The following is a 19,351-nucleotide window of genomic DNA, read 5'->3' on the forward strand; positions in this document are numbered from 1 at the left end:
ATAACAATGGCAAGTGCAAAGCAACCTTAATTAGGGGGAAAAAACAACAAATCTAAACCCTGGTTGTTAAATACTGTAAATGAGTAAGAAATTCATAGGTTGCAAAAAAAAAAAAGCCTAAACTTGTGTATTAGCCCTCCAACGAAGATATCTTGAGGCTATTACCAAACCTCCCTCTCTCACTCAGCGTGCACTGTGCAAGATGAAATCAGTCTTGCCATTATCACTGGTAAACTGAAGCTCAATATGTCTCTAAATGGACTTCAAAAATGTCAAGGTTAACCAACGTGCCCACCACTTTCACCTTCCCTTTGTTGCAGGACAATACTAATGACAATAAATATAAGGCATCTGAGTGTACAACTATGATAATTTACTGTCAATAAACACTATATCAGATTACATTATCAGTCTTCTGCAATCAATATACAATCAATTGCCCTGTGTAATGTGGCAATTACCCAGATGATACACTAATTTCATGCTTAAATGTGAAAATACTAATGTCTGAACCTTATTCTTACAGTGCACAATTTACTGCAGTCCTCACACCAATAAAGCAAAGTTTCAACTATGCTATTTTTCTCGTAAAGGGAACCTAAAAGCAAGCAATATTTGTGTGAAGTATGTGGTTCTCACCATAGAACTCGCATGTTACTGGGAATGGACGCAGAGGACCACTTCCATCAACGTCAATCTTCATCTCTGCTCTCTGGTTAACAGCATTTGTATTTTTGTACGCAGTACATGACAAAGGATTCAAGGCTGCAAAGACAAAACAAAATTTAAATGTTATGATCTATACTGCATTAATTCCCTATTTTTATGTTTGAAGACATCACATATTAATGCAATTTTTAACTTTTGGTTCAGCTGTCAACACTGCTTAAAATCCCTTTCACCATTATTACATAGATTTACAATAAGAATGTAAGAACCAAGACACTTAAGGTAATCAGAACCTATTTTTCATGTGGCATTGTATCAGATAAAGATTAGAGTACTTCTTTTTGGGATTGCTACAAAGCTCTAATAACTTTTTGTTTCCGGCAAACCCGCAGATGAACTAACAGATTAATATTTACCACCAATTAAGGCTTGGAAATGGACCTCTCATGTGACAGCTAGACACGTCACATACTGTCTGGTTAGCATCTTGCATTGTAACAAGATTTAGCACAATGCCTTCATGATATGGGCAGTATGTACAGACACAATATATTTCAACATATTTGCACACAAAGGGAAGATATAAGGTGCTATTGGAGAGTTCCTGGACTAGGTCAGAAAATAAATGTTGGCTTAATTTATTCAATTTTGGCTGCCATCTCTTTCAAAGTAGTCTTCTTCAGAACGCATACAATGATCCCGCCGTTTTTCCATGCTTCACAGGCACAATGAAAGCCATTTTCCTTAATATTGCTGAGTACTGCTTGTGATTCCCTTTGGATGTCAGACACTGTTCCAAAATGTCGTTCCTTCAGCTTCATTTTCAATTTGGGGGGGAATGATAATGCTGCTGCTGTTAGTTACAAACTTTGCGGTTTTCAGGGATGTGTGGGCAGGCATGTTGTCATTATGAAGGAGCCAGTTGTGATTCTGCCAAAGTTCCGGCTTTTTTCATTGCATATTTTCTCTCAAGCATTTCAAAACATCACAGTAAGAGTCAGAGTTGACCGTAGTGTTGGGAGAAACAAATTCATGGTGAACGATCCCCTTCATATCGAAAAAACCAATGAGTATGCTCTTTGTTGAACTCCAGACCTGCTGCACCTCTTTTGCTCTTGGTGACTGTGGGCTCTGCCACTGCGACTGCTTCGTTTCTGGATCATAACTGTAAATCCAAATTTTGTCACCTTTCATTATCCTAGAGATAAAAGTTGGGTCCTTGTTAGCCTTCTCTCATAGCTCAAGACACACGTTTATACAGCACTGCTTTTGATCGTATGTCAAAAGTCAGGGAACAAACTACGCAGCAATGCGGCACATGTTCAAATTTTCTGTTAAGATCTCCTGGCAAACTTCATTAACTGACCTTTGTGGTGTCTGCAAGCTCATGGATTGTTCAGCGATGACCTCCATGGATGAGTTCTCGAGTTTATTTACCATTTTGTTATTTTGCTGATGCTTGGTTGCTCTGAATGTTCATCTTCAAATCACACTCAACCAGTCTTGAAACATGAATGCCATTCAAAAACCACTGTGTAGTTTGAAGAATGTTCTCCAAAAGCATCATGAAGCATTTCATGGTTTTCAGTAGCAGGTTTACCAAGCTTCATGCAAAACTTGATTCAGATATGTTGCTCAATTTTACCATCCATTGTAGACAAAATAAAACAAGAAGTTGAAAAAACACTTGTGTAAAAACAATGCGTGTGCACAGTGCAGTGCCATGTGGTAGACTGCTGCAATAGGCTTGCAGAAGTGTGACCTTGACCTCCCTTCTCATCTTTCACTGAGGTAGTTACAAAAATAAGAGTCCAGGAACTTTCCCTCCTTTGTCCTATGCTGGGCTTATCAGGCATTCATTGCCACGGTAGGAACATTCAATTCAAAACCTCCTGCAGGCAGTTAATGTGTCAGATTTATCAGGATTTCAAACTTAGTTAAAATTCGGTCATCTCTCTGTGTATTCTGATCATAAAATAAATTTAACTTATGCTGAGTCAATTATATCTGCACTGAAAATATATTTTGGATGTTCAATTTTTAAAGATGCCTTACCCATACTCCATGCAACCACAAAACAATAACATTCCATTTGACTACTTTCGAACATTATTCTGAGGCCACAATCATGGTGACAAGATACAAAATGCAAGACAATTTCTTCCGTTCAAGATGAGAATTCGGAAGTTCTGAGAACAGAGACAAAAATGAGGACTTTCTTTACTAAATCAATTTTTCAAAGTAAGTGCAATTTGTAACACCAGTCACTTTTTTGCAGTCTACTAAAGAGTATGATGTATCTATTATAATCTCAGAACTCCTAATCAATAAAAAAGTTCACAAATCATTATACTCAAAAACGCAATTCCAGCCCACATCCTTTTATTGCCAAGGACAAAAAGAAGGGGTGAGAGATAAGCTTTGTTAACAAACTAATTTGTGCTAGCCTTACCAACCATTACACATGTGATGGATCAGGTAGTCTGCATGCTACTACACAAAACCAAAGTAGTTATCTGAAAACTGTTGAAGGCTGAGACTCAAAAATCAGTCTCTTAACTGAGGTTTCTGTTACCTGATTTAATCTCAAAAACTCAAAATCCTATATATGCTTCAGTTACATAGTATGCCTTGCTGGTGGTACATTACTTACAAGTATGGCAGACAGCTCCTGAATACCCAGTATTGGTACAATCACAGAAAAACTCCATTGAGTTCTGCTTGCAAACTCCCAAGTGTTTGCAGGGATTTGGATTGCATCGGTCAGTCATTTGACAAGTGTCAAACACAACACTATTGGCACAGCAGTATTCCTGAACAAATAAACATTAACAGACGGAGACACAATACATTAACATAATTAACATCAATTCTCAAAACATAAAAGATTCCAGTAATTATTCACTACTGATCAAGCTGGAACCAAGGGAGAAGCTGGGATGTGAAACAGATGCTACTTCATAAAAATAATTTTCATTACCCAAGATACAATCAATGGGTAAAGAAAATAGTCCTTTCACAGTAGTCTTGTACTATGAGATACAATTCTGACACATCAGGCCGCACTATATAAAGCTAAAATGCAGCAACGATAAAACACTAACAAAGTAATGAAATATTATAAAATGGATAACCTTTTTACGCTAGATGTTATTATTATGTAGGGCCAAAGATGGTTCCCCTTGGAATGTTCACTCTTCACAATTTTCACAATGGTATGTTTCCGCCTATCACCCAAGAGTCGCCCAAGGGGGTTCACATGAGGCCTGCGCGGGGTGGGAGTTGTTGGGCCTGGTCTCCCTAAGTCTCTGTCTGACTGCTCCGCTGCCACCATCTGGTCTGTAGCCCAGGCCTTTGCCACATTCATCAGAAACGCTTTGTATTTCAATTTCAAATCAGGGTTTAGATTTTTGTAAACCAAAAATGAATTGAAAATGGCACAATTTATAAGCCACAAGGCAACTTTCTTTGTCCACATTATTGTTTTCCTAGGAAGAGAATAATAGGCCAAGTATTGATCGGCTCTACCAACTCCCTTCATGAACATATTATAATCATAAATACAAATAGGCTTCTTTACTTGTCCATGTCTCCTTTGAACATCAACCATGCTCGAATTGTGAATTGTGGAAATCATATTCACAACAAGAGTATCCCTCCAGGACTGAAGAATATCCCCCTTAATCCTGAATGTGGTTTCACCACGTTTCAGGTATTTAGATTCCTCTTTCAGATCTGGAGGAAGGCCTCTGCTCACCCTAATTGTTCCACAAACACGTACTTTTCTCGAAAGAAGGTATTCTGCAGTTACCACTGTAACTTTTACTGTCTGTGGCCACAATTCTGTTGTCCCCTGTCACTGCCACTGTCTGAGTCACTATCATTAAATGTCTCACAAGGCACGTCAGACAGCTCATCGGAAAACAAGTCAGATATTTCTTGTTCTCCGAGAGATTACTTTGTCTTCAACCGCTTTCGTCCTTGATCCATACTGCACTACTAACTTACTGCCTGGTACATACAGCTTGAAGACGAACAAAGGCATTTTCCTTTGGAGTAGGATAGGAAAACAGTGAGGTCATGTTATAGACAGTGTCACGTAACTTTGAACAAGGCCTCGCATTCCTAGTCAAATCCCACACATAGCTTGTGGTGGGAGGAGTTTCTTAACACTCTTTCTTCCATTTTCACCGACCCCTCATATTTCATTGGAACTACCCTATTCTCGTTTCGAAGAACCTTAACTTTACAGCAGCTCTCTTTAAGTAATTATATACATCTGCAGTTACTTGCTTCGTCTGTGACTGTAGACCTATACCCTGACCTAATTTCTTACTCATTATGTACGATTTAGCGCACAAGGAAACTGACATTTTTAAACAGATGATAGAAAAACTGTAAGTATAACCTGCTTCGAGGGTGCCTTACAAACAACTGGCCGCCTGTCACTGCTCACACCCTTGAACCCACACCCTTGTCTGAAATTTATCTTCTGCACATTCAAGGTTAGTCTTGGCCTTGTTCGAAGTCACGTGACACTTGCTATACTGACTACTAAGCAAACATTCGGGAGGTCTATTACACACCAGTTATACATCTGTGTGGCACCGGAGCAAGGTATAGTGTGTTGCAACATAACATGTGTTTAAATCATAATATTATGCGACCAGTCCGCCACGTTTAAAAGTGAAAAGCATAATATTATGCGACTGGTCCACAAAGTGTAAACATGAAACATGGAACTTTTTACTTTGTGAATAAATGACTTATTCCTTCAAGTATCAGTATAAATGCAACAGATGTGGCAAATTCATGGGATTCTGGAATGTTATGCTGTGTAATCCAGCAGAAGTCCATTGATGTTCTGGAGGAGTGTACCACCCCATCTTCAGAGTTTGAAGCGTAAGCCAGCAAGAAGCAGGCAGAAAACCAGCATTTCAGTAGACAAGAGGAAACCTAGGGCCAGCCAATTCAGAGAAGGCTCACTGTCTGTGCATGGCTCAGAGCAAACCAACAGGGACCAAGAGCAGTGACTCCCTGGCCCTGGAAAGGGACATTTTGTTCCTTACAGAAATAAGGGCAAGAGTCATGTGTAGTGGGTGGAAAAATGGGAAAGAGGTAGAGCGAAGACATGTTACTTCTAAGCAAGCAGCAGGAGATATGAGTGAAGTACAGTGGAAGGGAAGTTTGGAAGCAAAATGGGGAAAGAGCAGAGGAAGAGAAATAAGGAAGGCTCAGGGTGTATGGGTGCCCTGAAAAGGTGAAATAAATGACCTGATAAGGGTAATATGCCTGAACTACAGCTTGATGGAAAATCCAATCTCGGGAATCCTATTTAGAGAACTTCCTATGTTCTTTCAGGGAGTAGATGAAAGGTTTCCATGACTTGCTTTGACAGAAACTATCCCTCATATACATATTATTGGAATGGAGCTCAATGCCAATCACCTCCATGAAGATACAGCTCATGTATCTGGCATCAAAGTATGCAACAAAATATCCGTTTCCCATGCCAAATAGTTACTCTTCTCGTTTCTTACTGGTTCACTCTAAGCCACATACAAGGGGTCTCCCTTGAATTGTTTCTCCCTAGTTTCCTCCTGCATATATCAGATCCTGGTTTGAAGCATGTGGTTCACACTGCTTGCCACCTACTTCTTACCGAATTCTTGCATGACTCTTCAAACCATGAAGATGCAAACAGGATATTTATCTGAAATGTCAGTGGACTTCTATCAGACTATATGGCATTATCCCAAAAGATAATGCACTTCACTGCCACCACTGTTAAGTCCACTGAACTTACTTCTTCTTTCCAATCTGTCGGCAGTTTGTAGTTCCCATCTATGCTGATCACTCTCATACATCCCACAAATCCTCGGTGCTTTATAACATTAACTGGAGCTCCTGCAAATCAATCAAAAATAATGATGCAAACTTTTTAATGGTCTGCCTTAAAGAAAGATTTCATAGTTCTCTAGAGGTTAATGCCTTCATAACACATTGCATTATCTTATGAAGAGTAAGTGCATTTTGTGAAAAAGACTGTTACTGGAGAAATTACTAGGATAGTGTGTCACATAGAAACATTCACACTTTATGAATAAGAATGAATCCATCCTGTATAAGCTATTTTCAAGTTTTAATGGGGATACAACTGCCATACAGATGGCTGAACACACAAAAATGCAACATGCCTATATGTACATATGCCAGTGACGACTGTAGTGCAATGGTGGTCTAACTGTCTGACAACATAAAACTGTTTTAAATTAACATTCATAATTAAAGCATATTTGCACACAGTAGCATTCTGACTGCCATGTGAACATTATGATCATTTAACTTACAATGTGTTGCTTTATATTGGATTGATGGGGGATGTCATCCTCAGTTGCTAGCTTCAGCAGGGGGACAATGATCCTAAGATGACTGTATTGTTCGTAGTCTTGTATATCTTTCTATACATTTTTAAGAGTTGTTGACTTGTAGTGTTTTAGATGACTTAAACTGACTTGTCCAATTGTACTTGTCTAACAGTTTATGGATGTAAACACATTATGAATTTTGAATGGTCGAAACATGATTACAAACACTAACTCAATATAAAGCTTACCTGCTATGTAATAAACACTTCCAGTAGTCATTGACAATATGCGAACAGTTTTCATTGGTCTCCCATCTACATTCAACTCTAGAAAATTGGTCCCAATTGTGAGTATCACTTGATGCCATTTTCCATCATTAAACACTTCTTCATAATTGTCTAACAGAGCTTTTGGATTTCCTGCTGTGAAGAGTTCAACCTTAATTTTACCTTCATGTAGGAAGAGCTGCAATAATAAAAACATAACATACAAAATTAAGCGTTAATGCCAGATTTTAAAACAGAAACTCCTAACTCACTGCTGCATTAAACAAGTAAACAACGATAAAAAAACAAGCATCTTTCTTATAAATACATACAAAATGTATATTAGTTCAAAATAACAAATTGAGTAATATTTTATATGACCTACTTTGTTTATAAACTCAGTTCAAATCACTGCATAAGAAAAATTAACTAGTTTCTTACAGAGTTCAAAAAGTCTGCAGCATAATGGCTAAAAATTGCTTCACACGTTACTATTTTATTTATGCATCTACTTGAGAATACATACTCCTAGGGTTTGTGGAAAAAAGTTCTCAGGAATATATCCAAATGTAATGCTGCATGACCGCCTCTGTGGTCTAGTGGTCAGAGTTCCTGGCTACATATCATGAGGTCCCGAGTTCGATTCCCGGTGCTACCAGATATTCTGAGAAGTAGTGGGTTTGAAACAGGGTCCACTCAGCCTCATGAGGATAATTGAGGAGCTACATGAAGGGAAAAGTAGCGGCTCTGGTCTAGAAAAGAGATTAACGGCTGTGCGGATCCGTTGCGCTGACCATGCAACACCCTCTATCCACTAAAGTTGGTATTAACTTCACCAACAAGTGGCAGTCGCTCGGTCGGTATAGTTCGCTTGTGGACTACAGGCCATGGAGTTAGTTTTTATTTTAATGCTGTACATAATAACTAGGAATGTCATGATACATACAAGTCTCAGTATTCTTACAATCATTAAATTAAGGAGGTTATGATAGGCTAGACATGTGGAATGGATGCAGAGACAAAAAATGCATATAAAATTTTTGTTGGAAAACCTTTAGAAAATATCCGACATAAAAATGAAGATTTTAATTAAATATAACATATTGTCAAGTGTTGGGTATGTCACGCGACCATTAAATTCACGTGGGTCTCGGATTCAGCGAATCTTTATTGGACACTCACACTTATACACCATACAAGTATTATCGCTTGTGGTATCACGTGGCTTCTGCGACGTCTCGATTAGGTTCCAACTGTCTTGTATGAAGGCTCAGTTCCAACTGTCTTGTATGAAGGCTAGATTTCGACTGTCATCCTGTAGCTCTGTCACTCTCAACTTATGTAGGTGTTCTGCGGACCAGATACGAGACACCATTCGCCAAGGTTCGATCTCCCTTGTTCGGCAATCCGTTGCTTCGGGAACGATCTCTATAGATTACAGCAGTAACGTGTTTTGTCTCATCCATTGGTACTCAACGGCCTTCTGTTGTTCATCTCCCAGGAAACGCGTTTGTTGTTTCGGCATTTTCTATGCAGCGACCCACTGTTATTGCGTTGCCATGGAAGTATCTACTCCAAACATGTTACAACATGCAGTTATGACTAAGAAGACTACCTCTGTGGTCTAATGGTCAGAGTTCCTGGCTACAGATCCAGAGGTCTGGGTTCGATTATTAGCTCTAATAGATTTTCTGAGAAGTAGTGGGTCTGGAACAGGGTCCACTCAGCCTCGTGATGATAACTGAGGAGCTATTTCAAGGAAATAGCACCTCTGGTCTAGAAAACTGAAATTAACGGCCGCGGGGATTCATTGTGCTGACCACGCGACTCCCTCTACCCACAAAAGTTGGCAATAATTTCGCAGACAAGCGGCAGTCATTGGGTTGGTATAGTTCGCTTGCGGACTAAAATCACGAAGTTCTTTTTTTATATGCAGTTAAGAAAGCATCATTAAATATCATGAAGAATACTAGATGGAACAGTCTGAAGAATATGTCCAGCAGAGTCCAACTTCGAGGTTCTAGTCCCAGAGTTATGAAGTTCATCAATCACAGCCTGCCCAACTGGTTAACTGTCATTTTCAGTTACAATCATGCAACCTGAAGAAAAATTAATATTATTGACATCGTATGTATCCCATAATACCTTGTTAGACCACTTTTTGCCTCAGAACTCAACATGGTACAAGCCAATGATCTTTAATAACACACCCTACACAAAACCATAAAGTCAGCAAAGTGCAGCAATTCTGTACCTCAGAAACAGTCATAACTCACAAAGCTATATATCTGAAGCAGATGACTGAAGCTGTTGCAGTTGAGAATGTCATCTTCAAATCTTACATTGCTGACTTAAATGGCAGAACTCACAGCACTGCACCACTAAACATGGATTTCATTCTAATATTATTATAATAATCATTGCAAAGGGGCTAACTAGAGTTATGACTCTTTACTAGTAAAGGTAAAGTTGTCCTTGTGCTTAACTGATTAAGCACTACCCCATGAAAATATACGGGGGAGTGGACGTACAGACTCGCGTTTTCTTGATCTTGGCACCAGTTGGAGGTGAGTGGTCAGCTTCACGACCCAGCCACTTTACCCCAGGGGAAAGAGTCCCCGGTACCTTGGATAGGAGGTTGGGTGGACCCCTGAGCCAGTCTGGATGACGCGGAGAAGTGAAAATTCTTGCCTCCACTGGGACTCAAACTCCAACCCTTTGGTTGACCAACCTGTGGCCAGTCACTACACTGGCTGTGCTATCCCAGCTCCCCTCTTTACTAGTTAGGTAAGAAATTTATTTCAATGTCATGGACACTTGCATGAGCATGACACAATGATTATAGATACCTTAACATGACCATCCGACGTGAACCTGTGATAAAGCAGGAGGCCATCTCCTTCATACGTCCGGAATGAAAAAGAAACGTTAAGAGACCTCACACCCTCATAACCTTTTAATTTTGCATATGACTGTGATGTTAAAAATGTAACTGGAATAATTGGAGGCTCCTGCAAAGACAAAGAATAATATTAATAAGTTTAAAAGAACACAAAAAACAATACACTTCACATTTTGTTATGTGCCTGATGTATGTAACTAAGATGTAATCATTACAAAACAAAATATTTGTAGTAAAACGTTTTTATTTTTACTTCAATGTCATATGTCTTTGGATGTTATGATGGAAATTAGTCTAATATTATAAGTGTGGGGATCTTATTGTGAAGTATCAGGAAAAACCATTTCTTTTTACAAAGGATAAAATTAATTTTGCAAACACCATAAAGAAGACCCTTTTAATATGTTTTCTAGCTTCAGAAATTTATACTGCTTGGTCTCTTGGAAAGCCTTTCATGAGGCATTTATAGTATTCGGTTTTCAGTGTATGGTGTGTCTATACCTGCCAGAAGAACAGGACCGTAAAAAAAATTTGCAGCAAATGTAGGTCTATAGTTAAATAGTGTACCCTGCATGTGCAATGGATCCATTACTTACAGGACAGCTATAGAGAGTGTGTACTTTCTCATACAAGTATGTATCACCATAACTTGTAGCTTCTTTAATACTGCTGATCACATTAGTTGAGTTAAGGTACAGGTTCTCCATGCAGCCTGTGAAATTCTGCATGACAATCAAGCCATCTTGCTTGTTAGGAACTCCTCCAATATAGAACTGTTACAAAGGAACACAAACATTATAATCCTTACCACTTTGCAGCTGGTGCCATTTCTTCTGTGCCAAATGGTGTACTTGGGCACAGGAAAAAATAATAATTTTATCAGTTCTGACATATAAATCGTGAAATTTTCACACATGTAAGTAAAATGTTGTACCAACAAGCAGAATAAAAAATTTGACACATTCACATTCAAATATGGAGCGATATCAATAAAGTACATACTACGAAATAAACTCTGACTATACGAAGGGGGACCCAAAAATAACCGGAAACGACCTGTTGCGCGCGCATGCTTTGTAGTTACGAGTTGTGCTGCTAGGTGGTGTTAGCTGGGGGTCTCCCGCGACTGTTAGTGAGCTGGCGTCAGTCTGAGTTAAGTGGTTTGTCTGTGGTGCTCTGTTGTGTGCGTTCCTGTTTCAACCCTTTGGTGATTAGTGAGATGGCCGACCAGAAGGAACAAAGAGTGTGCGTGAAATTTTGCTTTCTGTTAGGGAAAACTGCACTTCACTCTTCAAGTCGCGGCAAACATTCACGCGGTTTTCTCTTTGGTCATCTCCGAGCAAGCGAGGAACAAATTTCGCACACACCCGTCTCATGTGCAAACCTTCGGTTAAAATTCACTGGACCGTGCTCCATGAGATGTTCGTTTCCTCAGAAAGTTGGCCAATGGTCTTTCGACGATCTTCATCAATTTCACGCACACTCTTTGTTCCTTCTGGTCGGCCATCTCACTAATCGCCAAAGGGTTGAAACAGGAACGCACACAACAGAGCACCACAGACAAACCACTTAACTCAGACTGACTCCAGCTCACTAACAGTCGCGGGAGACCCCCAGCTAACACCACCTAGCAGCACAACTCATATAACTACAAAGCATGCGCGCACAACAGGTCGTTTCCGGTTATTTTTGGGTCCCCCCTCATACATCATACTAGAGTATCACAAACTATTTTTAGAACAGTACCTGACTTCATGTTGTTCCTCACCTTGTCTGTCAACATTAAACAGTTAAAATGGGGGGGGAATTCATTGATTAAGAGGCAGAATATAGAACTGAGGAACAGTAAACACAGCGCATGACTGTAGGTGGGAACACTTCACATCCCTGTTATACAGAGACCTCTACTACTGAACCACAGAACTACAAGTTTTCAACTGTCAAACTGTGAAATTCTATGCTGATATTGCTGGCAGCTTTTCACATGGTAAGTATACCTGGTGAAGCAAGCAGCAGGATGTATGTACTATGGCTGGATTTAAAGTGTTACAGCTTCTATCAGTCAGAGCATTGACCCCAAGTGGATTTACATAAAAGCACAAGACTCACACAGTTCAATGGGGCAAGTAATATGTGTAAAGGAAATAAAGCAATGATACAAGCATAAAATAATTTGCAACACCATTCCATGTGACTGATTTATAAAGATTGTATTTCAATTTTTCAGTGTCAACATGTTTCGGTCGAATGGACTATCTTCAGATGGACGCAATCAATATTTAGGAAACCATTATTACATCATTAATATATAAGAAATTATACCTTGTAACAGTCTTAATTATATAAGTGGTTGGAACATTTGTGTGCTACTATAAGTAATTTATTTACACAGTAAAGTATATAAAAGCAAAGTTATAAAGAAAACGTTTTGTTAAAACTACAACCACTGGTTCATGTCTTGGAATTTCTTCTCATTAAACGAAGAAGACTGTCTATCGTGACATGGTTTCAATGGCTTTAATGTCATGGTATAATTTTTATATATTAATGACACTGTAATAGTGGTTTCCCAAACATTGATTGTGTCCTTCTGAAGATAGTCCATTTAACTGAAACATGTTAAGGACAATGAAAAATTGAACTACAATTTTTATGAAACAATCACACTGGACGGTGTTGCGAGTTATTTTATAGTGTTGCTAGTATGATGGGGCATGATGAGTCAAGTCAAAGAGAAGTTAAAATATTAAGATACTTACACCTCTGTTAAGATTCAGTCTGTAAAATTCACCCTTGATTCTGCCTCGAATCTGAACTCTGTCAACAGAAAACATGATGTCTTTTCTGTTACGTGAGATCACCACATCATGCCAAATGTTGTCATCCAGAAGACTACCAACTGAAAGGCTCGTCATTATGCCCGCACCTGACCATACAAAAGGATGATTAGTAACATAACAACATTATATGCAGAGGCCAATGGTTTTCATCATTATGGGCAGCTTCAGAACTGCTTAATTAGCAGAATATCTAAATCACTTTCACACTGATCTAAGAAGTACTAAGCCTTCATCTGAATCAAGTTATGGTGCTTCTGTTACCACAGCAATGTCTATATTACTGACCCTAAGTTGAAGGTTCAACTATCACAGATAATACAAACTGAGATCCACTCTTCTAAAAAGCAGTATTGTCTAGGATTTTGCAGTTGTTTACTTAAAACTGAATTCATTTTGGGGCACTGGCAATATGTTGTAATGGACTTATTTTCCAATATTTCAGACAAAGAAGACTTCCTCTTCAGACTGGTTACTGACTACAAATCTACACCTCATACTCACAGTGCCATGTAACACTGGGAAATTCTATGTCCTGACTGCTGGGCATTTAGACCAAAGGAAGCATATTTGGAAACATACGTTTTCCAAGGACACTCTATAATATCTGGTAATGCACAAGACATGTTCACCCCTTCCCAAACCACTGTCTTTCACAGTAAATGTTTGTAACATAAACAGAGTGAACCCATGAAACACATCATGACCAAGAAAGGTCATTTCTTTTTTACTTCAGCACACCCTGGGAAGTGATACTGTACAGGAAATACAAAACAATGTTTAAATATAAGTTCTGTTAATATTAATATTCTTTACTGGTAATTAGCATGTATTGGTATACTTAGTAACTCATGGAGCTGAGCCCTTCTTGAGAAGCTGCCAATTCTGCAGCTACTCAAGGATTTCCCAACATTTTATTTAACCCAAAGGTTCATTACTTGTTCACAAGAGCCTTCCACTGGTTCCTGTCCTGAGCCAGATCAATCCATTCCATACCATACCACCCTATCTCTCTAAGATCCATTTTAATACTGCCCACCCGTATTTGCCTTGGTCTTTCCAATGCTACATGCCCTTCCCACCTCATTCTCCTTGACATGATCATTCTAATTATACTTGGAGAAGAGTATAAGTTATGAAGCTCCTCATTATGCAGTTTGCATGTACTGGTATTCTCAGAAATATTCATTTATGATCCACTTATGTGTGTTTCTGTTCTAATATGAGTAAAATATTAATATGACTTGTACAGACAAACACTAACCAAACAACAGTCCACCCACAAACTTCTTTCTACAGACTTAACTATAAAACCAAGATATAATTTATATATCTCTAAATCAGTAGGAGCTGCAACAGAATGGTGGAGACAACGGTGTGTTTTAAATGAGCTAGGAACAAAACCAATTTACAAGCATGCAGAGAATATGACCCCACAACTCTGTCCAGCACTGAGGTTAAGAGTGTGAAAAGCTTGGTCTCAGCTCCCCATATGCCATTCTGCTAAATTATGGGGACTTTACTCAAAACAATGTTGCTGTCAAAATTCACTGTTTCAGTAGATTCATACTATAAGCATACAGACTAGGTCTACTGCCTGTCACACTATCCTAAGGATGGGGACTGCACTTCTCAAAATCATCTGTTCTATAGCGTCATCAATGTGAGAAGTCACTGAACTGTAATATGCACACCTAGATCTATGTTGAGAAGCATTCTGTTGTCTCTAAGCTGTAAAGCAATGTAATCGCCTTGTGTACCACGACTGTACATAACAACTCCATTGGCAACATTAGTCTTGAATCTGAATTTAATAGATTCACGTGATGCTGAAATGGGGTCTCTCATCAAATCCCATCGAACAAGTGCAGAACCATTGAAATATAGATTGTCTGCCACTGGAAAGGAACAAAAACATTTAAATATATTTCACAATGCCATACAGGCCAAACAAAAATACAAATCTCTATTTTCTTAACTTTAAAGTTAAATTCTGAGGAAATGCAACAATATAAGTGTTCAATTTAAACTGCCAAAATCAATGTATTTTATATTTAACGCTAATCAGAACCTCTATGCAGAAACTGATTAAGTACAAGGAATTATGATAAAAATAACAAAAAAAACAATACAAAGAGACCACATATAAGGAATATAGCAAATATTTAAGCAGTGACAGCCATATACACAAAAATAAGGTGAAGGAAATGTAAACTGTAAATAGTCCAAAGAAAAATACAAAAATTCATAGACTGTAAACCATAACAAGATGTATTAAATTTTGTACAGTCTCATGTGCATACTGTTGTATAGTAGAAGTCTTAAATATGTGGAGGTTAATTAAGGAGAGGTCATGTATGACATTTTATTCAGATTGAGCATATTAATAAGCAAAACATTTATTTCAGGATACTTTACTTATTTTTAGACGAAACAAACTATGCAAGGGGAACGTGACAAATATTGTAAACTCGGATTTTCACTGATGTTATGTATACCCCATTAATAACTTCTTTTGACAGAAGAGCAGAGAAACTACATCACTCTCGCCTTCCAAGTTACTATCTTTGAAAGTAATAAAAAACATCTGCTAAAGTCCGAGTAGAGCAAGGTCCAGAAGGCATGATTGTCAAAAACAATAGCAAGTATTACGAAGGCTCTCTGAGCTGTTACAAGTGAAACGCGGGAAAAGTCACATACTGGCTGACATAAATACTGCAGCTAGAACACCCCACCCCCACTCTCTCATCAGTAGGAAACCTGTGTCCATGTGTGGAGCAGTAGTGTTTCTAATCAGAAGTCAGACACTGCCCTGTCTTAGGCAGATTTGTTGTTTCATTGTTTCTTGTCTTGCTCGTGTATTTTATTTCATATTGTACATTAAATATCATAGCAATCACCCTGCAGTGTGAAGATTACCCCAAATTGACTCTCAAGGGAACCGCTCGCCCTGCCAACCTGTCCCGCTGCTGGTTACAACAGTATGTAAAATTAATATAACATCACAGTCTTACTGCAAATCCCACAACTGAACTTATTTACATCCAAGAGTTCCTTAACCTTTACCATAGCATAACAAATGATTCTAACTTTATCTAATGGTGCTTTCTCAACTGCAGAGGTGATACAGTGCTGAGTAGGATAATAAGCATGGATGATGAATTAAGAGGAGTACTGATGGAAGCAACATACTATTCCAGCATTTTCCAGGAGGGAATGAGGAAAATTACAAAAGTCCTCAGGACACTCAGACATAGAGGTGAAAATTAAATACAGAACCTTTCCAATATGAAGCAACAGCTTCTGGGTTTTACCAAGTTTTGTAATAAAACTGATTACAATAAAAGAGAGCTTACCATAATCACAGCCATAGAGTTCTACTCTGAGAGAAATCCTGTCCCGCCAGCGAGTTGGATTTATACGAATCCACTGTGCAATGATAGGCACTTCAAATGCATTCTTCCTTATTCCATCACCATTGACATTTCCCTTGAACATCTAGAAAAAAGATTTAATGTTGGTTATTTTATCCTGTAACTATTAGGGCCATTCAGAAAGTAACCTCCAGTAAGATGTTAACAAATCAAGCAATGAGAGAAAAAAATCTTATTATATACAAGTACGAGTATGTGCATACTTAAGCTACTGATCAAAATAGTCACTACTAGAATTCAGGTACTTATACTGGGGAATAAGATTTATATGCTTGTGTCAAAGAAGTCTGCCCCCTGTGAGCTCAGACATGTCTGAGCACCTTCCATCAACTCCTCATTATTGCTGAAGTGGTTTGGTCACAACCAGTTCTTCAGTTAAGTAAACTGGTGGTATTTGCTCAAAGTGAGTTCAGAGCTGTAAGGATGGTCAAACAACTCCCAGCTGAAATGTTCCACCAGTGCTCGGTGTGAGCAGCTGTAGTTGGACGCGCAATGTCATGAAGGAGCACTACACCAAACGTCAGCATTCACACATTTAGTATTGATTGGCCCTATGCAGTTCTATTAGTGTTTTGCAATACACTTCTGATGTTATTGTGGTCCCTTGTTGCATGAATTCCACCATCAGCACTTTCTGTCAATAAAACAGACACCATTAGCTTTCTGGCAGATGTTTGTTTAAACTTATTTGTGTGTGTGCATCCACTGCTTTGTCTGCTCTTTGGTTTCAACATTCACAAATGAAACCCACGTTTCATCACATGTTACTCACTCATATGATGTGACTGAGCAATTCATTGCCATCTTTGTGGTATCACTCTAAAAGAGTCAAAGCCAAAGCCATTCTCTGCATTTTGCGCATGCCCGTCATCATTTTCAAAATCCATCTAGCAGAAAACTTGTAGTAGCCTAGCCTAACCGTGACAATCCCACAGAGGACAATGCACAAAATATGTGTAAATTCATACAAAACTTCTGAAATTGTGAAGCACCATCTTTCACAAATGTTTTGGTCAACATTTTAAACAAGATCATCACTCACTACAGTTGGTCGACCACTTTGTTCTTCATTGTGAACATCTGTTCACACATTTTTTAACATTCTACACTACTGTCTTAGAGTTCATCCACTCTACATTTTGGCCATAAACTACCACACATAATTCATGTTGAATTTCTGCAGCATTCATGTTTTTACCATGAAGAATGTGGATTAACAGCTCAAATTTCACAGCTGGTGAGATTATCAATCACAGGACACACCATATCACTCTGCAGAGACAAGAAGAAACACTACGTGACCAGTCATGTGATGGTTTACAAAGCAATAAGTGATGTGACATTATCTTGCATGCGCAAGCTATTCTCTGCTCCTCCATTAGTTGCCCAAAATAAACAAAGGTTACTTTCTGAACAGTCCTTGTATAATAAGAAAACTGCTTCCAGCGGAGTGAAATCTGGTTTTAAGGTTCCTCAATTTTGTTGTATCCATATTCATCATAAATTAGCCATATAACTTAAATGTAATTAGCTGTCCTTGACAGCTTGAAGATACTACAATGAAGCTGCCACGTTGGTTGAGGAAAACTACGAAAACCTCACGTATGAAGGTGAGTCCCAGCCCATATAGTATGCTGTGACATTAAGAACGCCTGGGAGCCAAAAAATCAAATGTCACCAAAATTTCTTGCATGATGCTTATAATGTAACAGTTGCTTGATTTTACTCTCTTCATTCAATTAACTTACCACAAATTTCCACTGATTATACTAAATCTAAATGGTTAATATTAACATCAACTCATGCAAAAGAATGGGTGCATTTATCAGTGACACAGAAGCAATATGGTTTCTATACTACACACCATGCAGTGAGTACAATGCAAGTTTCCTTGATTCACACCACATACTGGCCCAAACCCATGTTATGGATGGCATAAAAGAAGTTCTGGGAAGAACTTACCATGCCTAACTTTATCTCAAAAACCTAAATTCATATGGAGAGAGTAACTAGAACTACACATTATTACGATTTAATCATTCATATCTGTGCATAACTTCAACTAGTACAGATACCAACTACATTAAATTTGTTAGATATAACCTTTCAGTTCCAAAATTCTCATATTTTGTAACTGGTAATATGTAACAAATTTGAAAATCCCTGCCATAAAATTATAAGCTACAGCTTTCAAAGGAAAGTACCCATTCCATTCCAAGATGGTAGTATTAAAAGTGTGTGCAGTATAACAATAAGCAAACATTTTTAAAGATTTTGGCTGTAATGTTAAGTTCAGTCAGGATAAAGATGTTAACAGAAAAGCAAATATGCTTCAAAATGTATGTGGAACTATAGCAAGAATGCTACAACATAAATAATGCTGAAGTTTTACAAATTTATGGTAATGCCATATGAGAACTGATGTTCACATACGGCACAGAATCTTGGACTACGAAGATTAAGGACCAGATGAGAGTACAGGTAGGTCAAATAAAATTTTTGAATTAACGATCAAGTTCCTTCCGTCAAATGTGACACTTTTTTAAGTTTTCCACCTCGTCAGCACCTGCCTTACATGTTTCGGCTCACCACGGAGCCATCATCAGAGGCATTTATAGTAGAAAAAGAAACCACCAACACACAAAACTTCACTTTGTCCAAGATAGCCACGTTCCAGTTAATTAAAATAATTACAAATAGTTAAAATTACCCAGAATGTCGATTCACTAAAAGTTTTTCACACACCACAGTAGCTTCCTTATTTGATTCGTCGTTAATTCTGTAAAATTATGTTTCGTTATTTGAAGTAAGAATTCTTAAAATCCCTAGAATTCTTTCCCGCTTGGCCCAATCTTTTTGCTTCGGGATGTTGTTG

General features: G+C 38.3%; 1 protein-coding gene across 1 annotated transcript in view; it reads right to left on the bottom strand.

Annotated features, from left to right (window-relative positions):
* LOC111874603 (neurexin-4) overlaps window positions 1-19,351 on the bottom strand; it is a gene marked incomplete at its 5' end in the record, with an annotated part of 78,342 nt that overhangs the window by 30,624 nt on the left and 28,367 nt on the right. Inside the window, 9 exon segments of the mRNA XM_023870232.2 lie at window positions 640-765; window positions 3,323-3,482; window positions 6,476-6,576; window positions 7,286-7,502; window positions 10,153-10,314; window positions 10,802-10,978; window positions 12,965-13,131; window positions 14,737-14,940; window positions 16,399-16,540. Of these exon segments, the coding sequence (XP_023726000.2) occupies window positions 640-765; window positions 3,323-3,482; window positions 6,476-6,576; window positions 7,286-7,502; window positions 10,153-10,314; window positions 10,802-10,978; window positions 12,965-13,131; window positions 14,737-14,940; window positions 16,399-16,540 (1,456 nt within the window).

This window comes from Cryptotermes secundus, unplaced genomic scaffold, assembly GCF_002891405.2.
Source record: "Cryptotermes secundus unplaced genomic scaffold, Csec_1.0 scaffold1703, whole genome shotgun sequence".
In the NCBI taxonomy this organism is placed as follows: domain Eukaryota; kingdom Metazoa; phylum Arthropoda; class Insecta; order Blattodea; family Kalotermitidae; genus Cryptotermes; species Cryptotermes secundus.